The sequence below is a fragment of the Notechis scutatus genome, chromosome 2, assembly GCF_049901735.1.
Source record: "Notechis scutatus isolate UNSWTSFEM ecotype Mainland chromosome 2, rNotScu1.2, whole genome shotgun sequence".
NCBI classification, from domain to species: domain Eukaryota; kingdom Metazoa; phylum Chordata; class Lepidosauria; order Squamata; family Elapidae; genus Notechis; species Notechis scutatus.
This window is the reverse complement of record NC_142010.1, coordinates 138,368,236-138,386,464: the sequence shown is the minus strand read 5'-3', so window position 1 is coordinate 138,386,464 and position 18,229 is coordinate 138,368,236. Positions and strand designations below refer to the sequence as shown.

Here is an 18,229-nt window from a genome sequence, read left to right as displayed (position 1 = left end):
TTGGGGGAGATAAAAGAGGATGACAAGAAATACCAGAATGAACCAAGTCCCAAAGGGTCTTACTCATGCTCTCAAGCCAAGGGGAGCTGGATCCCCCCCAATTCACTTATTTTAATGAAACCTTCCACACAGGGTGGGATTCAATTTTTTTAACAACCGGTTCTGTGGGCATGGCTTAGTTGGTGAGCGTGGCTTGGTGGTAATGTGACTGGCTGGGTGTGGCCAACTCAACATCACTCACATCGAGGCACGCATCTCCTCGCCTGGCTGTGGGAATGCTGCAACAGTAAGTGTGAAAAATGGTCATAAGTCACTTTTTTCAGTGCCGTTGTAACTTTGAATGGTCACTCCACACAAGCAAAGTTCCAGCAAAGGAGGGGGAAAAAGCTCCAGAGAAGTTCCTGAGACAGGAAGTCTAGTCCTGTCAAGAACGTAATAAGGGTTAACGGAGAGGCAGTTTCTGTAAGCAACACCAGAATGTTTCCTTCCTGCCTTCCTTACGGGATTAGGGCAGTAATTTCTTCTAACAACCGGTTCTCCGAACTGCTTAGAATGTTAACAACTGGTTCTAGAGAATAGGTGCGAACCTGTAGAATCCCACCCCTGCTTCCACATTTATTATAAACAAAATAAAGTGACAAGTGAAGCTATCTTAAAAGAGCCTCTATCCTTAACACTTGATCCTAACTGTGTACTTCTGACCTTTATGTAGTCATCAGGAAGGCCAGCTGGATGTATTCCTTCTAGGGGAAAATTAAGAAGCAAACATGTGATCCAAGAAAACCCTCATGCAACAGTGAAATGTTTCATCAGAAAGGATTATCCGCCCCTATTTAGGAAAGGTCAAGTCCAGTGCAGCCAGAAGCACCCAATCCTACACTTTCACCAGTCTTCTTGCTGCAGATACGAATGCCTACAAGGATTTACAAAATGCCCACTCATGTTCTTGCCATTTCTTGTTCCCTGATGCGACGGAAGACAGCTGGGAAGACTTTGCCTCCATTCCTCTGAACCTTCTTCCCTTCTTCAGTCGAGGTTCCTAGGAGGTTTACAATGGGGTCAGCGTCCTGTTTGAAGAAACCACGATATGAGTCACAACGTCCAGATCAGCAAATATGTCCAATGAGGACACATCATATCACATAGCTCCTCAAACAGTCTTTGCTCAACTGGTGATCCCAAGGTGGAAACACAATTGGTCCAAACACCTGAAACTTCTGCAAAGAGCAAATGCCAAAGATGAGCATTTGGAGAGTTTTGTCCCTCCCTCCCTCCCTTATTATTATTATTATGGTCTCTCATACAATCATCCACATGTTTAGAATGGGATTTGGCATTTCTGTCCACCAATCGTGTTGTTCCCAAGGATCTGGGATATAGAGATGTTGTTAGATAGTGTTAAAGGTACAATCACAGTATTTAAACTGTTCCAAATGAGACTGACTTTGCAATTGACTAAGGGTGATTTTGTCAATGCTGATGGTGTTCAAGTGTTGCTCCAGTTGCTTTGGGTTTGCACCCAAGGCGCCTGTTACTATTGGTACTATCTTTGCTGCCTTTTGCCATAGTTGTCCTAATTCCATTTCCAGGTATTGCCAAATGGACTAAAAGTTAGCAGGTTGCTTTGTGAATAAATCTGTTTATTACCTTTTACTTGCAGCTCTGAATCTAGGTTTTCAATGTACAATCAACTTTATGACCTTCGTGCCAAGGTTGTAGAACATTTCCCAACCTGGTGAGATCTACAATTCCCACACCCAGACATCAAGGAGCTGAAATCATGGTTATTCTAATTTTTATTGCTCAATAGTCTTTGTTCCTCCCAAACTCTAGGATGTAAGGAATGTATAATGCATCTAAATTTAACCTCTTAATGTCTTATGGAACAGCAGGATTTCCCCCAAATGAATCTATTCGGGCACATGCACCTTCTTCTTCACTGAAATCTCTTGGTTTCATTCTGAGTTGCTAAATATAACCATTTAAAATGGCTGTTACACAATTGGATTATCAGTGAACTCCCAATATGTCATATAAATAAAGATGGTGTGGGTGGAGAGGAATAGAAATCTCTTTTAGAGAAGTGTGGAAGTAGTTCCTGTGGTTTTCAAGCAGTTGCAATCCTATCTTCTTTCTTTCATTTACGTACTGTAGATAGAGATAGAGATAGAGATAGAGATAGAGAGAGAGAGAGAGAGAGATAGAAGATAGGTAGATAGGCAGATAGATGAGACAGCAATAGAAAGACAGATATAGATAGAAAGATAGGTAGATGAGAGATAGATAGATGAGAGAGATGATAGATGATAGGTAGGTAGGTAGATATATAGATAGATGGATGAGAGAGCGATAGAAGGACAAATATAGATAGGTAGATGATAGATGATAGAGATGATAGATGATAGGTAGGTAGTTAGGTAGATGGTAGATAGATGAGAGATGATGGTAGGTAGGTTGATAGATAATGAGATAGGTACGTACATAGGTAGATAGGTAGATAGATAATAGACATAGATAAATAAATAGATAATAGATAGAAGATAGATATACAGATAGATATACAAAATTTATATGGCTGTCCTTCTCACAAATGTAATCCTGGGGGATATAGAACAATTGAAAAAACAATAAAAGTATAAAAAGTCATTATTTCTTTAAAAGGTTTTTTAAAAATCACAAGGCACAAGAGAGAATAGATATTAACCACAGTAACGGAACCACCTCAAGCTCTCACTAAGTCTTCTAAACTTGTTAGTCAGAAAAGTTCTTAATACAGATTCATTCATTTAGTGACCAAAGCTGCAACAGAATTGAAAAAAGTGACTTATGGCCATTTTTCACACGTATAACTGTTGCAGCATTCCCCCCCCCCCGCCACAAGATCAAAATTGAGAGGCTTGGCAAATGGCTTGCATTTATGACGGTTGCACTGTCCCAGGGTTATGGGATTACCATCTGTAACATTTCCAGTGGCTTTTTTTACAAGCAAAGCCAATGGAGGAAGCCAGATTCACTTAACAACTGCAGTGGTTCACTTAACAGCTGTGACAAAAAAAAAAAAGTTCGCAGGAGGCATGAATCACTTAACAACTGCTTTGCTGGAAATTTTGGGCTCAATTGTCATCCTTAAAGTTGAAGACTACCTATAATTGCTTTTTTTTTTTTTTAATATTGCTTACAGGGGTTTGGTATTTTGGTCGCTGTTTTAAAATACACTTTGCTTGATTGTAGCTGGCCCGCAGAAAGTCCCATGAGCTGCAACCGGAATCAGGAACTTTAATGCAACGTGCAAGGAGTAACATACTTGTATTAATAGTCCCCATCCCCCCCTGACACATAGACCCATGCACAATCATGTCTGAAATTGCAAAATCTGTTACGACAGAAATTGCCCAGACACACACACACACACACACACTTTCTTACCAATTCTTTTAATGGCACTTCCTCGAAAAGGGGATGTTCTTGAAAATGCTTCACCATCCATGTGTGCACCTCTTCCACATCTGTGATGGTATATACTAGGCCCTAAGCGAATAAAGGCTGTGTTATATAAACAGGGGCAAGTGAGACCCTCATGAATCAAAATACCAGACTGCTGACCAAGGGGGTGGTGGTGGAGAAATAGTTTAAAGACACTCGCACCTGCAAATCACAGGTTCACTTGAAAAATCTTAAGCACAGAATCTATCCTGCGCGGTAGAAAGACCAAGGCCAGGCCCGTGAGTAATTCCCAGCTGCCTCCGACTCTGACTCCCTCCCCACTTGAGGCAAAATGTTTGCAATCTTGGGGTTGCTGGGAGGGTACCGCTGCCGTCATCCCCATAGGATGCGCTTCGGTTGGGCTTTTCCCAGCCTCTTCCTCCAGAGTGCTAACTTTGGGGAAGTCATGGAAAAGCCGAAGGGAGAATATGATTCATCCCAACTGGGTGAGGCCGGATGCCGTTCACCCCAAAGACAAGACCTTTGTTGGTTTCAACTCCAAAAAAGGATCGCACACAAGCACTTCCTACTTTTGTCCCCTGGCAGGTGAAAGTGGAGTCAGCCAGAAGGCCCTGCGGGGAAGCAGCTAGAAACCACGACTTCCAAGGTTCCCTGCCAGCACCAGCTCCCGATGAGATGTAGGGGAAAGTTGATTTCTTTCCTCCGGCAAGCAACTGGCACTCTTCCCTACTCTCGGATCAAAAATTCCCAACTGTAAGCAGGGCCTTTTCACCTTTAGGATATGTTGACACGCCAGCACACGTTGACAGATTCCAATCAAGAAATTAATTGCCCTTGGGATTTAAAGGCGAAGTCCCCTCTGGAGACCACCAATTAAAATCTGCCCTCCCCCCACCCCCATGAATGAATGGATGCCCGAAGGGAAGACTCATCTTCCATTCATACCCTCTCTTAGAGCAATAAGGAGAGAGAAGACTCTCTAGACCCAGGGGTGGGATTTAAAAGTTCCCACCACCGGTTCGGTGGGCGTGGCTTGGTGGGCGTGGCTGCAGGGGTGGGATCATCATGCGCACGCGTTAAAACAGTAAAAACTAAGCTACTGCGCCTCTCCGCTGTTTAGCACGGCAATCCGCTCTGCCACGCTAAACAGCTGAGAGGTTAAAAAGGACCTAGAAGCAGGGGCGGGCAGGTGGGTCCAACTGCAGAGCGTCAGACTTAGAGCAAACTGGTTCTCTGCCAGCTGATTTTCGGCGCTACCGGTACACTAGAACTGGACCGAACCGGTAGAATACCACCACCATCTAGACTAGAGGGTCAGGAATGATGGCCTCTTTATGACTTGTGGACTTCAACTCCCAGCATGGCCATCTCAGGAATTCTGGGAGTTGAAATCCACAAGTCATAACAGGGCCATCATTCCCCACCTCTGGCCTAGACTAATGTTGGATATATACTACCATGTTGTGACTCGGAGGTTTGAGCCTGCTCTGTTAGAAGACACAGACTTGAGCAATGAGGAAGAGGAGGATTTGGCCTTGAGGTTTGAGCCTGCTTTGCTGGAGGACACAGACTTGAGCCATGAGGAAGAGGAGGATTTGGCTCTGAGGTTTGAGCCTGCTTTGCTGGAGGATTTGGAATTGCCTTCCTCCCCAGGACCTTCCTCCCTGGTTGTGCCTCAGGTGTCGGCAGATAATCAGGAGAGCGTAGCGGAGCCTCTGGCTGAGGATCAAACTGAGGAATGTTGGTTTGATGCGAGGCAAAGACGTGAGATGCAACGTAGAAGGAAAGGACAAATCAGGGACTGAGATGAGAGACTGACACGCCCCTCAGGGAATAAAAGTGGGCGTGTTAGCTCTGGATTCTCGTTCGGGACAACTTGTTAATTTGGGATAGAAGCTTTGACAAATACTGTGTGCGGCGTTTGCCTGTGATTTATGTTCTTGTTTTATTATCGGACTTGGCAGGCAGCTTGTGGGAGACTGCCAAGGACTTCTCCAGCCAAAGGAATTTAACCCTGTTGTTACTGGTCCTGTCTGCTTGTTTATATTCCTTTGGAAACTTGGACTCTCACCTCGTGGGCACAGGTGAGACATAACACTACCATATTCTGCTTTGGCCTAATGCCTTAATCACTCCACCAAACTGGCTCTCGCTTCACTTTATCTATCTAGTGAAGCCAAAAATGTTGTGTGGATGGGCAGATGCTATACATGGTCAAAATGAAGGGAAAGGGCTATCTCCAAATACTGCAAACACTTAGGAATGATCAATGCCGATGTACAGTCATATTCCTCCTACCTTTTTCCAGCCACACGATTTAATGGGAAAATCTCAATAGGGACTTTTGTTAGATAATTGAGAATCCAGGACTTTTACAAGTCATCCTGTGATCTATCATTTGCTCATTTTTTGTTTAAAAAATGGGAGTTGGCTGACTCCCTGGGGACTTAGCTAAAATTCCTTCCCTTGATTTGTCAAGAGTTGTTGGAAGCCTGTCCAAGAATCTTCTAGGGCTCCACTGTTGACCATCTGGATATACAATGGCTATTTTGGGTGATGCAATTTTTCTGTCCGAATGATTTACGGCAGTAAGCTTAACAAACCCCCAAAGTCTAGTCCTCCCACTGATTTTTACAGCCTCGCTCCAATTCTCCCAAATGATTAAAATGAATGAATGAAAAGTGCAGTGTAATCCGAAAAATATAGCCTACTGCTTTGTCAATAACAAAATACTGTTTGAAAAATGTGTGCTGTTTCTCTGGTGCATGGTTTCTCTGCACTACTCTATTGGTCAAAATTGGCCACTTGATCTAGAGCAGTGGTTCCCAACCTTTTTTTCGCCCCGCACCCCTAAAGAAATTTCACTCGAACCTCGCACCCCCTGAAATTTAGACTTTAGGAAACTACTGAACGCGTTAAATATATGGTAGGATTGAATCTTTTCAGCTATGTATGTGACGGCCACTAAATAACGATACTTAACTCTAAAATGAAAACAAAGTTAATCCATTGCATAATAAATAAAAATGCCAACATATAGCCAATATCCTATTATTTACCTGGACTTTTCTCGCACCCCCTGGAATATCGTCTCGCACCCCAGGTTGGGAACCCCTGATCTATGCCCAAATCCACGGTGGTATGCAATCATATGCGAAATTAACTTCAGAGTCAGTCCTTTCCACTCTAGCTAGCACTACTTCCCAGTATCTTGAACAGATGCAATTGCTCAAAAATAAATAGTATTTCACTAGAAGGGCCCATTGTCCACAGGAGTTTTTCTGGCAACTGGCTAGCACAACGATACATGTATATTTGGCATTCAGAAAGACTGCAATTGTTGGCACATATTTATATATCTCAGAGATCAATATTGGGAAAAAGCTTGTGCCCAAAATTGTGAAGAATGACTGCAACTTTTCAACTTAAGAGTAGCTTGTACTGCTGCTGGAGTAGGCAAAGCAGTCATCCAAAGCAGGTATCTCACTATCATAAAATAAAAAGAAGCTCTCCCATAAGGAAGCTTTCTAATATTGTACTTATCTTTTCTTTTTATGCCAAAATCAAAAGAGCAGCTGAAAATGTAGGCAAACAGGGGAAGAACTGAAATAAAAACCTTTGCTGAGTAATTTTATTGGATTATAAATATAGGCTGCTTTGGGGAGGTCTAAGTTACCTCAGAATATCCCCCGCTTACCTCTTCACGCAAGACATAGGCATATTCTGCCAGCAAAGTGGAGCTGATAATCCGCCACTTGTGTTTTGTCTTCTTGAAATGAGGATCAGGGAAGAGGAAGAACATTTTGAGGAGCTAGAGAGGCAAGAAAAGATAAAAGGCAGGGAGGAGGTTTGCCTGGCCTTTCAGCCACCCAGCTCTCCTATTCAGCATTCAGACAACATTCAGTCGCTAAAGAGCATTACGGGTAGTCCTCAACTTATGACCACATTGGAGCCCAGGATTTGCGCTGCTAAGTGAGACGTTTGTCAAGTGAGTTTTGCCCCATTCTACGACTCTTCCTGCCACACTGGTTAAGTGAATCACGGCAGTTGTTCAACGAGTAACACGGTGGTCAAATGAAGCCATGGACTTTGCTTGTCAGAAAAAGGATCACCGTGTGACCCCCGTAGGACATTGCAACCATCATAAATATCAACCAGTTCTCGAGAATCCAAATGTAAATCACGTGACCATGGGGCCAGCTGATGATGATCATTAAGTGTGAAAAATGGTCACAAGTCACTTTTTTTCAGTGCCGTTGTAACTTCGAACGGTTGCTAAATGAACTGAAGTCCAGGATGACCTGTAATCAGGGGTGTCAAAATTGTGGCCCATGGGCTGGATGCGTCACACACCAGCCACAGCCACGCCTGGTTTTAAGGGGGGGGAGGAGTCACAATACGTCATGTGACGACAACGTGATGCCGTGAGTTTGACAGCCCTTCTAGAGTCAATCTTAGCTTTTTAGATTAAAACACTGTTCAGGCAACAGAGTTATCCGAAGCATCTACTTCCGTGATGGCAAACCTATGGCACACATGCCACAGGTGGCATGCAGACCCATTTGTGCCAGCACGCGAGCTGCAGGCAAACTTACCTCCCTGCACATGTGTGCGCCTCAGAGCTGATTTTCAGCAGGTTTGAGGCCTTTTTTGGCCTCCCAGAGGCTTGAGGAAGGCTTCTGCAGGCTTTGCAGGCCGAAAACTAGCCCCGTTTCGTCACTTCCTGTTTTTCCGACAATACCAGAAGTGAGGAAACAGAGCTAGTTTTCGGCCTGCAAAGCCTGCAGAAACCTTCCTCAAGCCTCTGGTAGGCCGAAAATCAGCTGTGAGGCACAGTGCAGGTAAGGGGGCAGAGGGGGTTGGTGGATGGGTGGGTGGGTATTGTGCGTGCATGCATAGGGGACGTGGGGGGGCACATTGCCTTCTGGGTGCTGACATGTGAGCGTGAGCTGGCACGCGCCCGCACAGTTTTTGGCACAGGTGCCCCAAAAGGTTAGCCACCACTGATCTACTTGATGCCTTGAGACAGGGATCCTCAAACTTGGCAACTTTAAGACTTGCGGACTTCAACTCCCAGAATTCCTCAGTCAGCATAGCTATATGCTGACTGAGGAATTCTGGGAATTGAAGTCCGCAAGTCTTTAAGTTGTCACGTTTGGAGACCTCTGTCTTGAGAAGTCAGTGCAGGATGTACGTAAGATGTCTTTTAAAAAAATATAATAATACCCTTTTGTAAGCCATCCCAAAGATCCGTGAAATGGGAACTCTCCCAAAGCCAAACAGGGCAGGAGAAGATTCTCTTCCATACAAGCACGGAAGCATCTTTCAGGGCTCTGAGAGGGCTCTGCTTCCTGCAGAATCCCCAGCGATGCTTCCCAGGGACTCACCTGTCCCTTGCGGAAGAAGTTGGGCAGGTGCTTCATAGCATTGCTGCGAACGCAGGAAATATTCTGGAACTGCCCTGGGTGGGAGGCTCTGAGTGCCTGGATTCGGTCACAAACATAATCGGAGACTTTCACACGAAGTTCCAGACCCAGCATTAGCGTGTTTGGGAACAGCGGGGACAGGGCCACTAACAAAAGAAAACAGCAATCAGCAACCTTACGCCCATTTCCACATTCCACCTGCACGAAGCCCGACAGCAGGGGTGTCAAACTCAAGGGCCAAATCTGGCCCGTGGGGTGCTTAGATCTGGCCTGCGGGGCTGCCCTAGAAACATCAAAGGACCAGCCTGCAGAGTGGAGCTCTGTTTTTGCTGGCAGAGGGTTGCAAGAGGCCATCATAGTTGAAAACAGAGCACGGGAGCCCATTTTCGCTGGGAGAGCGCTCCGGCCACCATAGGCACCCCCAACCCAAACTGCTGCCCCCCCCCCACCAAGGTGAAACACAACCCTGATGTGGCCCCCCAATGAAATTGAGTTTGACACCCCTGCCCTATAGGTTAAGTGTTGTCTCCAAATGTTCTGCCTCCACCTGAATATTTTTTCTTTCTTTCTTTCTTTTAATTTCAAGTGCAGGGAGTTGACGTGTGGCAAAACACCAACCTCTTTGCCTCTCTTTTAAGTTGGGGTGGCAAAAAAACATCCTGGGTCTAGGATGGGAAACAACCGTACCCCTTTGCCTGCTGACGAAGAGATGCTTAATGAATGGCAGGTCCATCCTGGCGGAAGTTTTCCTATTCAGGAAAATCCTACAGTAACCCTTCTTGGAGAGGAGGGAGCACCTGTGACCCACTTTACAAATTCATTCCTAACCAACCCAGAAACGCTACCCATCACACCTGCAGGAAGACAACATTATACAGGAGACAAGGTAATTTCAAATTGCCTTGGATATTTAGGTTAGATGTATTTTGGACACTTTGATGTGACTTTTTTTCCCCTCTCCTTTCCTACCATGTTGGTGTCATTGCTTTTTGTAAAGTGGCAATCTTGTCTCACGCTTATTTAATCCACTGAAATAAGGTAAACATTTTTTGATTAAACGTGGTCAGGAGCAGCTTATATTACAACCCCGTTAGGGCCTTCGTATTTCAGAAATGGGCCTCTCTGCTTAAACTGCTTACATGATCCAACTCAAGTGCAGTTACTTAAAGTAACATTATAAGTGGTACCGTAACTACAGGTAGTCCTCAATTTATTACTGGTCTCTTAGTGACCGTTTGGAGTTAGGTACACTCAAAGAGATACTTACGATCCAATTCCTAAATTCTGACAGCTGCCCCTCTCCTGCATTTTGGATGCTTAGCAATGGCCCACATTTATGGCTGTTTGCAGTGTCCCACAATCACAAGTATTACGATGTTTGGGCCAAAAACTGGCATTTCCTTCCATGTTTTTGCAAAAATCCCTAATGGTAAAACAATGGGTGCCTTTATCAACTGAGGCAGTCACTTTACAGCCAGTTTTTGTTTAATGACCAAAGCAAATAAGGTCATCATTTGGATCAATCATGTCATAACCTGCTTTATGACCATCATGACTGGAATGGGCAGGCTCCATAACGGTCATAAGCAGAGGACTATCTGTACGCAATTAGTTCTCTTGTTGAAATCAGGAGGAAACATCCTCTTAACATGAACTGGATTGCCACCAGCTTTGATTGCACAGTCTCAATTTTTTTCATCCATTTTTTTTTTTTTTTTGGTTCTATTACAAGCAAACAAATGTAGCAGCTTCTACCAATCTGGTAGCCTCCAGATTGCAAGAGAATTACAATTTCCAAAATTCTTAATCTACTAAATTGAATGTCGCCCTAGCTGGCATTTTGGGGATCGGTGGCGTCCACACCTAAAAGGCAACAGCTTGGGGAAGCTGGTTTAAATTGGGTGGGATAAAATATTTCTTTCAGTACTGGAAGTCCACATTTTTATCCTAAAAGCCAAGGCTAAATTTGTTTAGGATTTCCAAAGCAATCTTTTATTCAGAGCTCTAATCTGATCTACACCTGCCTTCTTTCAGCAAAGTGGCTGCTGCTGTACTCCTTCAGATTACATCCCAGAATTATGATCTGTGGAATTCAGCACCGTATTCAACTGCCTGAGCTGCCCCTTGCTGTCCTTTCAAAGCAATTTTTGAATGCATCTGGCAACAGAGATACTCCCTGAAGTGCATGACTAGCCTTGATAATCTCTCAAACGTGGTCATGGTGGCAATAGGTTAAAGCTTCAGGATCCTGCTGCTCCTTTCCTCAAGCAGCAGAGGGAAGTGGAAATATTTTTAACAACCTGTCAGTTTTATATCCATTGTGGATCCCGGGGCCATTTTGCAGAATTCAGGATTATATAGGTTACCAACGCTGCAAAACTATGTGATCGGGCTTAGTTTTTTTTGGGGTGGTGGTGGTGGAATGTGCCTCTGCCTCCCAGCATTCATTGGTATTCATCTGGCTAGTGTCCTGTCAGAGTGTCAGAGTTGAGGGCTATTTGGAAACTGAAACATGGAAACTGAAAGAGTATTTGCTGTATGAGCAAGGAGACAGCAAGGAGCCTGGGCATGGCTTAACTCAACTGTTCTGTACTAAAGCTGCTTGATGTTGTGAAACTGAAACTCCTCTCCTCTGCTTGTGTTTTGCATTTGGAACAGATTTCTTTTCAGGTGGGGAGGGGGAGTAGAACTCCTTAGCATCAGAGCATGTTAATAATAATATACGAAATACTAATGCTCTGATGGTCATTTCGAAAAATCTTTCTTAGTGAGCACCCAGAAACCAAGAAGAACATACGTGCCAAATTTCAAGTTTGTAGGCTTTATGGTTCTGGAGATTTTGTGATGATGCGTGACTGGTATTTCGTTTTTATATATATATATAGATTGTATGTATTCTTGAGCTCTAATCACAGTACATACAGCCCTGCAACTATCTTTCAATTTACTCTAAAACCTTTAAAACCAGGGCAAGAGGCAAGCCTTGTTTTGCTGCAATTCCCATTGTCCAGCATGTTATAAATCTGAAAAACAAGCAAGCGGACTTGGGAGTCTCTTAATAGTTAACAGCTTACATATTATGAATATGATACTATATCCTCTTGCTTAAGGGCAAAACAGTAGAGCAAGGTCCACCTCAAACTAGCATTGTTTGCAAGATGCATATAATTGGTGGGCTGCAGAGACCATGCTAGCCTGACAAACACATTTCTCGCTCCTATCACCTTCAAACATGTCTCTCATCCATGCTGGCTGGGGGGGAAGAGGAGATAGATAGGTCAACAAAATGTGAAGATGGGATTCATACCTGAAACTGAATACTGAACACCTGAAACTGAATACAGACATCTATCCATGGGGTATGTAAGTAACAGGCCAGATGTGCTCCTTTGACTCTACCCATATTTATATTTATATCATCACCCATTGATACCAAGCTACAATGAATAGGGTTTACTTCCATGGAACCTTAGTTGTTATCAGAGGGAAGGAGCTTTCATAGACTTACAGGTAGCCCTTGACGTATGACCACAATGGAGCCCAAAATTTCTGTTGCTAAGTGAAACAGCTGTTGAGTGAGTGCCCCATTGTACGACTTTCCTTGCCAGAGTTATTAAGTGGATCACTGCCATTGTTCAGTGGGTAACATGATTGTAAACTGAATCTGGCTTCCCCATTGACTTTGCTTGTTAGAAGCCTGCAAGAGGTGATCCACCTGACACCGGGATACCTGCAACTGTCATAAATACACAACATTTGCAAGCATCCAAATGTTGATCCCATGATCATGAGGATGCTGAAATGGTCATAAATGTGCAAAAAAGGTCATAAGTTATTTTTTTTTTTTCAGGGACATTAATTGTAACTTTCAACGGTCCCTAAACGAAGGGTTGTTAAGTCAAGGACGACCTGCGTGAGGCATGCCAATAAGGTCACAATCCCACAATTTCATGGGCTATAACCATTACGGAATTCACTGGGTCGTATCTTCAATGTGGAAGATGCTGCAGGGAGTTAAATTTTGATCTGGGATATTTCAGATGGAAGCAAACAAGTCTCAGAAGCCTTGCAGAGTCTCTAAACTTTGTTTCCTGTATGAACTCCCACTTGCCTGGATTTGGAAAGTAGCTTCATAGAACCGATTCATGCAGGAACAACGGACCACATGAAAAACTGAGCACAAACTACCTATGTTTACGTGATACTTAGCACAGCAAGGTCACTTTAATCAGATTGTAGATACGGTGGCCACAACTATCACCTAAAAATCGCCTTCAGTGGAAATCAGATCATAGGCCTAGATGACAAAAAAAAAAAAAAAAGATGTACCCTGCTCCCTTCATGGCTTATATCCCAAAACTTTCACAAATCTTATCCCAAAAGTAAAAAAAAACATCATCTAGAATGGTTTTCTGATGGTATGAATATTCACATATCACTAAAATTTGGAAATAAGCTTAGTCATTTCTTATGAATACAACGGAAGGGGAAAAAAATTACCAAGCAATCCTCCATAACCGCAACCAATATCAGCAAATTCCACTTGATATCTAGGTTTAGTTCTTTCCTCCATGTCCTTTGGGTCATCGTGCCAATTATCATTGGCTAAAGGAACACAAAATTCCGGATAGAGAGCAGACCAGTCCATTTCCTCAGGCTTGGCAGGACTAATGGGGGGGAAAAACACAAGAGGTTTATGAAACAAACACTGCAGAAGGGATGCTATGAAGGCTATGCAGACTTCAAAAACAATGCAGAAGACCTATTTCAGACTAGATGTAAATGCAAGGCTTCTCTAGCATTCAATACAGCTGTTTGGGGCTTGGAAAAAAAAGAGACCACTGCTTTAAAAGTTGCATTAATTTGAACAAATTGATTCCTTAAACATCATTTTTCCAGGCTTCCTCAGAAGCTGAAAAAAGCCTGGCTGCATTCATGAGCAGCAGAACTCCTCTTGTGTGAGCTGAAGGCTTCTGAGTCATTTTCAAAGAATATCCAGTCCTAGAAACTACATGTAGATCAGTTTCTATATTCTCTCTTGAGAATTCTGAAAACTAGAATCCTAACATCTTTAAACGGGGCAAAATTTAGAAAAAATATCTTTTCACCCTATATATTCTAGACCAGGGCTCTTCAAACTTGACAGCTTTAAGACTTGTGGACTTCAACTCCCAGAATTCCTCCTCCAGTCATGTTAGCTCGGGAAGTCTGGGAGTTGAAGTCCACAAGTCTTAAACTTGCCAAGTTTGAAGGCCCTTGTTCTAGATAATTTAATGTGGAGTTTTTTGGGTGTTTGCCCGACTAGGTAACATTGCTAATGAATGCAGGTTTGCTCCCTGTTTACAAATAGCCACTTGCCCTGCCAGAATTGGTGGGGGTATGGTTTTCTCCCTGTTAGTTCCTTGATTAGGGTATCTCTACTTGTTTGCTATTAAACAATGTTTATCTGGGCGTAGGCTGCTGGAGAGGATTGTTGTTTCCTTTTTAGTTTTTATTGCCTTTTGAGTGGTGCATAAATGTGGTTTGTCTGTGTCTATTGATGGCTGATTTGTCTGAATTTCCAGGAATTCGCTAGCATTTTTGGATTTAGCTTGGTGCACAATGTTCAGTTTTCCAGCTGAAACTATAGCTGAATCTGTCCATGTGTTTCGAGATTAGGGAGTTCTCATTCTGTCTTCTAATAGTTGGTGTTCATAAATGCACTCTGCTAGTTTTCTGCCTGTTTGTTCTACATAGTGGCTGTTAGTCCTTACACTGTATGTTGCAGTTGACTCTTGTTTTTTCTTGAGCTACCATGTTTTTTTCAGTTTACTTAAGATGTTTTAGAGGCATTTAGTTGGTTAGTGCACTGTGGTGATGCTGTGTGGTTATAACATTCTGTTGGTTATTTCTGAAATGCTTCTGAGATGACTATTTTAAAACACATTTGAATATTCAAATGACTTATACTTCTACTGACATTCCAAGGACGTGTTATACTCAAATGAAGTACTAATCTGGAAGCAAAAGATTTCCCAAATGCAATAATTTAGGGACTTTTATGTTAAGACTAACCACAATAAATTCCAATGATGTCAATAGATTCTTGGATTGCAATCAACCCACTAATTCAATACATTCTCACTTCGGAAGTAAAATTATCTGAGCTGTCTTCTTAAAATAGATTAAGCTAGTTTATCTACCTTATTTCCTAAACTGTTTATATACTAACATTTATTTCACATCATTAGAGACTACACTATATTATTAGTTTCTGTAATATGAGTAATTTAAGTGGTATGATTTCCTAACAGTAATTCTAAGTATTATTTTTTATAACTTATAGACTAAACTGTACATACTGAGATGGCTGCAAAGTGCCATCTTTGAATGTTATTACATATTGGTCAACGATCAAAACAAAAATTGACAGATTGCTACATTACTCCATTTCTGTTTCATAGGTTTACTTCTAAGCAATTATGCAGAGGACTGCAGTGTTAATGATACTTTGAAATCAAGTACCAAGGACATTACAGTATTTCTAAACAAAATTCAACTCAAGCAATAATGGCTGAATTAAACAAAATTTACTCCTAACACTGAATAAACACACACTTCCATCCTCCTATAATATACCATGAAAAGAGATATGCCAATCTTTTTTGACCTGGGCACTCTCCAGATATGTTGGCAATGCAGCTCCCAGATGTCTTAGCAATGGCCATGCAGGTTTAGGATTTCTTTGAGCTGGTTTGCAAATCAGAATGTGCAAGAAAGTGGGTTATGCATACGCTGCTCTCTCTCAATATGGGCTTGCTGCTGGCTGCAGTTCCAGCCCACCTTTAGACAGCCTTTCTTTTGTACATTAAACTCAAGACCAGTCTAACCTAGTTTACAGAATATTGTAAGATACACGTCCAGTGTAAATCCTGGTAAAACTCCACATTATTACACGTGGCCACAGAAACTGGAGGTTTCCCTATTTCCCTGTTGCCATCTGCACTTCTGCTGCAATTATTATAGTGTGCTGGTGAGAAATATGTTGTCTTGCTATCTTTTAGAACGATCGTCCTTTAAAATCAATAACCTGGGTGAAAGAAGATTGTTTCATGCTTCCCCCACCCCTTAGGTAAAGAGGTAAAGCTTCACTCCCGATAGATTTTTCCCCCACAGAATCCAACTAGATTTACATGCAGCAAGAATCTCAAACTTGCTAGATGTTCTGAACCACAGCTCAATACCACCAGGAGCAAAGGGTTACATCAGCACCTGAGCATTCAGAACAGCCAAACCCGGGGGAGGGGGACCCACAGGGACTCGTGAGCAAATGCATTCCTAGGAAATAAAAGCACCCGATGGAAATTGGACGCTGTTCCTTTTTTTTTTGGGGGAGAGTGTGGGATGTTTTTGAACTTGCAGGGAAACTATTTGAAGCACACGCAGAAAATAGGGAGGAGATGAGAAGCTAAGGAACCGCTTGGGGCAAACCCTGTCTACACTCACTAGAATAAAGTGTGATCCGCCAGCGGGTTTGAATGAGCGCGCTGCCGGTAGAAACGCTTCTGGGGTACCGCCGTTCTCTCCTCCATGGCCAACCAGAGTCAGGGACCCGGAAATGCTCAAACACGTGGATTCGCCTGCAAGTAGAAGTCGCAGGTAACTGACGTCACGGCGGAGCGCGAGCGCGAGAGAAATTTCCCCGCCTTTCTTTTAAAGAGCTGATTGCATGCCTATCGTATATGATGGGTGCCCTTCGATGGATGGGGGACTTCTGGCAAATTTTGGGGGGGAAACACCATATTCGAATAAAAGACCTTTTTTTTAAAAAAAAAACAATTTTATTGTTTTTTAAAGACAAACAAAAACAAACAAAACATAAAAACATCCAGCTTTCTTTCATAAATATACAAGCAGTGTGTCGGTTGGTTTACCAATTTTTGTGCATCCATTTCGTAGTCTCAATTACAGTTACATTGCATGATAACGTTCAAAGTTACAACATAACTGAAAAAAGTAACATGGCCATTTTTCACACTTATGACCATTGCAGCAACCCCCATGATAAAATTCAGAATGTTGGCAATTGTTTCACGTGTATGATGGTTGTAGTGTCCCAGAATCATGTGATAACCTTTCATGATGTTTGACAAGCAAAGTCAATGTATAAAACAGATTCACTTAACTGTTACTAGCAACTGCAGTGATTCACTAAACTGTGGCAAGAAAGGTTGTAAAATGTGGGCAAAACTCATTTAACAAATGTCTTGCTTAGCAACATAAATTTTGAGCTCAATTGTGGTCATGTCGAGGACTACCTGTACTGTGTCACAACTCAACCCACTTCTCAGAAGTAGTAATATTTTTTTTTAGTGTTCAGAACTAGCCACATAAATTATCTTACTAAAGGTTTGCAAACCAGATTTTAAAATTTATTATAATTGGTCACACAGTCAACAGGATGTTTAGAATGGATCTGGCATTTTTGTCAACCTATCTAGTGTACTATACTTCCCAAACACCTGGGATAGGCAAATATTGTTTGATTGTGTTGAATGTATCATTTTCATGGTTGCGCAGTCAGCTACATGTCTAGATTTGATTTGACATTTTTATCCAACTTATCAAGTCCTTCCCAAGGACAAGGGATAAGCAGATGTTGTTTGATGATGTTGGTGTTAAAGGTATTGTAAGCTTTTTCAAGTAAAGCTGCCTTCTGCAATTGACTGGTGGTGATTTTGTAATTAGAAACCAAGAAGGAGAACTGGATTCTACTAACTGTGTGCAGTTACGTTGTCATTAAGTGTATTATAGATATCATGATGCTTCTGCTGATACAATTTTGAACAGCCTATTTTAAAATTATTTTACACAGATGACATCATTATAAAAAAAAAAAGTAATGGACTGCACAGAAATGAACAACACAATGGAAGGGAAGGAGAGGGAAGATAAAGAATTCTATATGGCCTGAGAAAAGTGGTATGTCTGGTTAGAAAATAGAAAGAAAATATAATGCAAAAGTAGAAGCTTTGAAGTGTAATTGTAAATAAAGTGTATGTATGTATGTATAGGAGAATGGTATAACTGATGTCACAAATAACTGCAAAAATGTACCATAGAATTTGTTTGTTTTTAAGGTGAAAATTTAATAAACTTTATCTTTAAAAAATTATTTAACCACTTTTATTATTTTTGAAGGTTTGTATAAAAGCAATACAATTTGTTGTTCTGATCATTTAGTGCTTCCAGGTTCAGTGCCACACCTAGAATTAAGGAGAAAATTCACCTCAACAATTAATTGTAATTAATTAATTAATTACAATTAAGGGGTGAAATTACTTGCCTCCAGAAGTTGTGGGTGCTCCATCACTGGAGGT

The 18,229-nt window shown here is 42.1% G+C and overlaps 1 protein-coding gene across 1 annotated transcript; it reads right to left on the bottom strand.

Moving 5' to 3' along the window:
• Positions 1-139: 139 nt before the first annotated feature.
• On the bottom strand, positions 140-16,506 carry METTL1 (methyltransferase 1, tRNA methylguanosine). Its single transcript, XM_026677329.2, has 6 exons — positions 16,356-16,506; positions 13,371-13,537; positions 8,832-9,016; positions 7,142-7,255; positions 3,427-3,528; positions 140-1,067 (listed from the first exon to the last, which is right to left on the bottom strand). Exons 1-6 carry the CDS (start codon positions 16,439-16,441, stop codon positions 939-941), a joined length of 783 nt encoding a protein of 260 aa, XP_026533114.1. The 5' UTR covers positions 16,442-16,506; the 3' UTR covers positions 140-938.
• Positions 16,507-18,229: the final 1,723 nt, after the last annotated feature.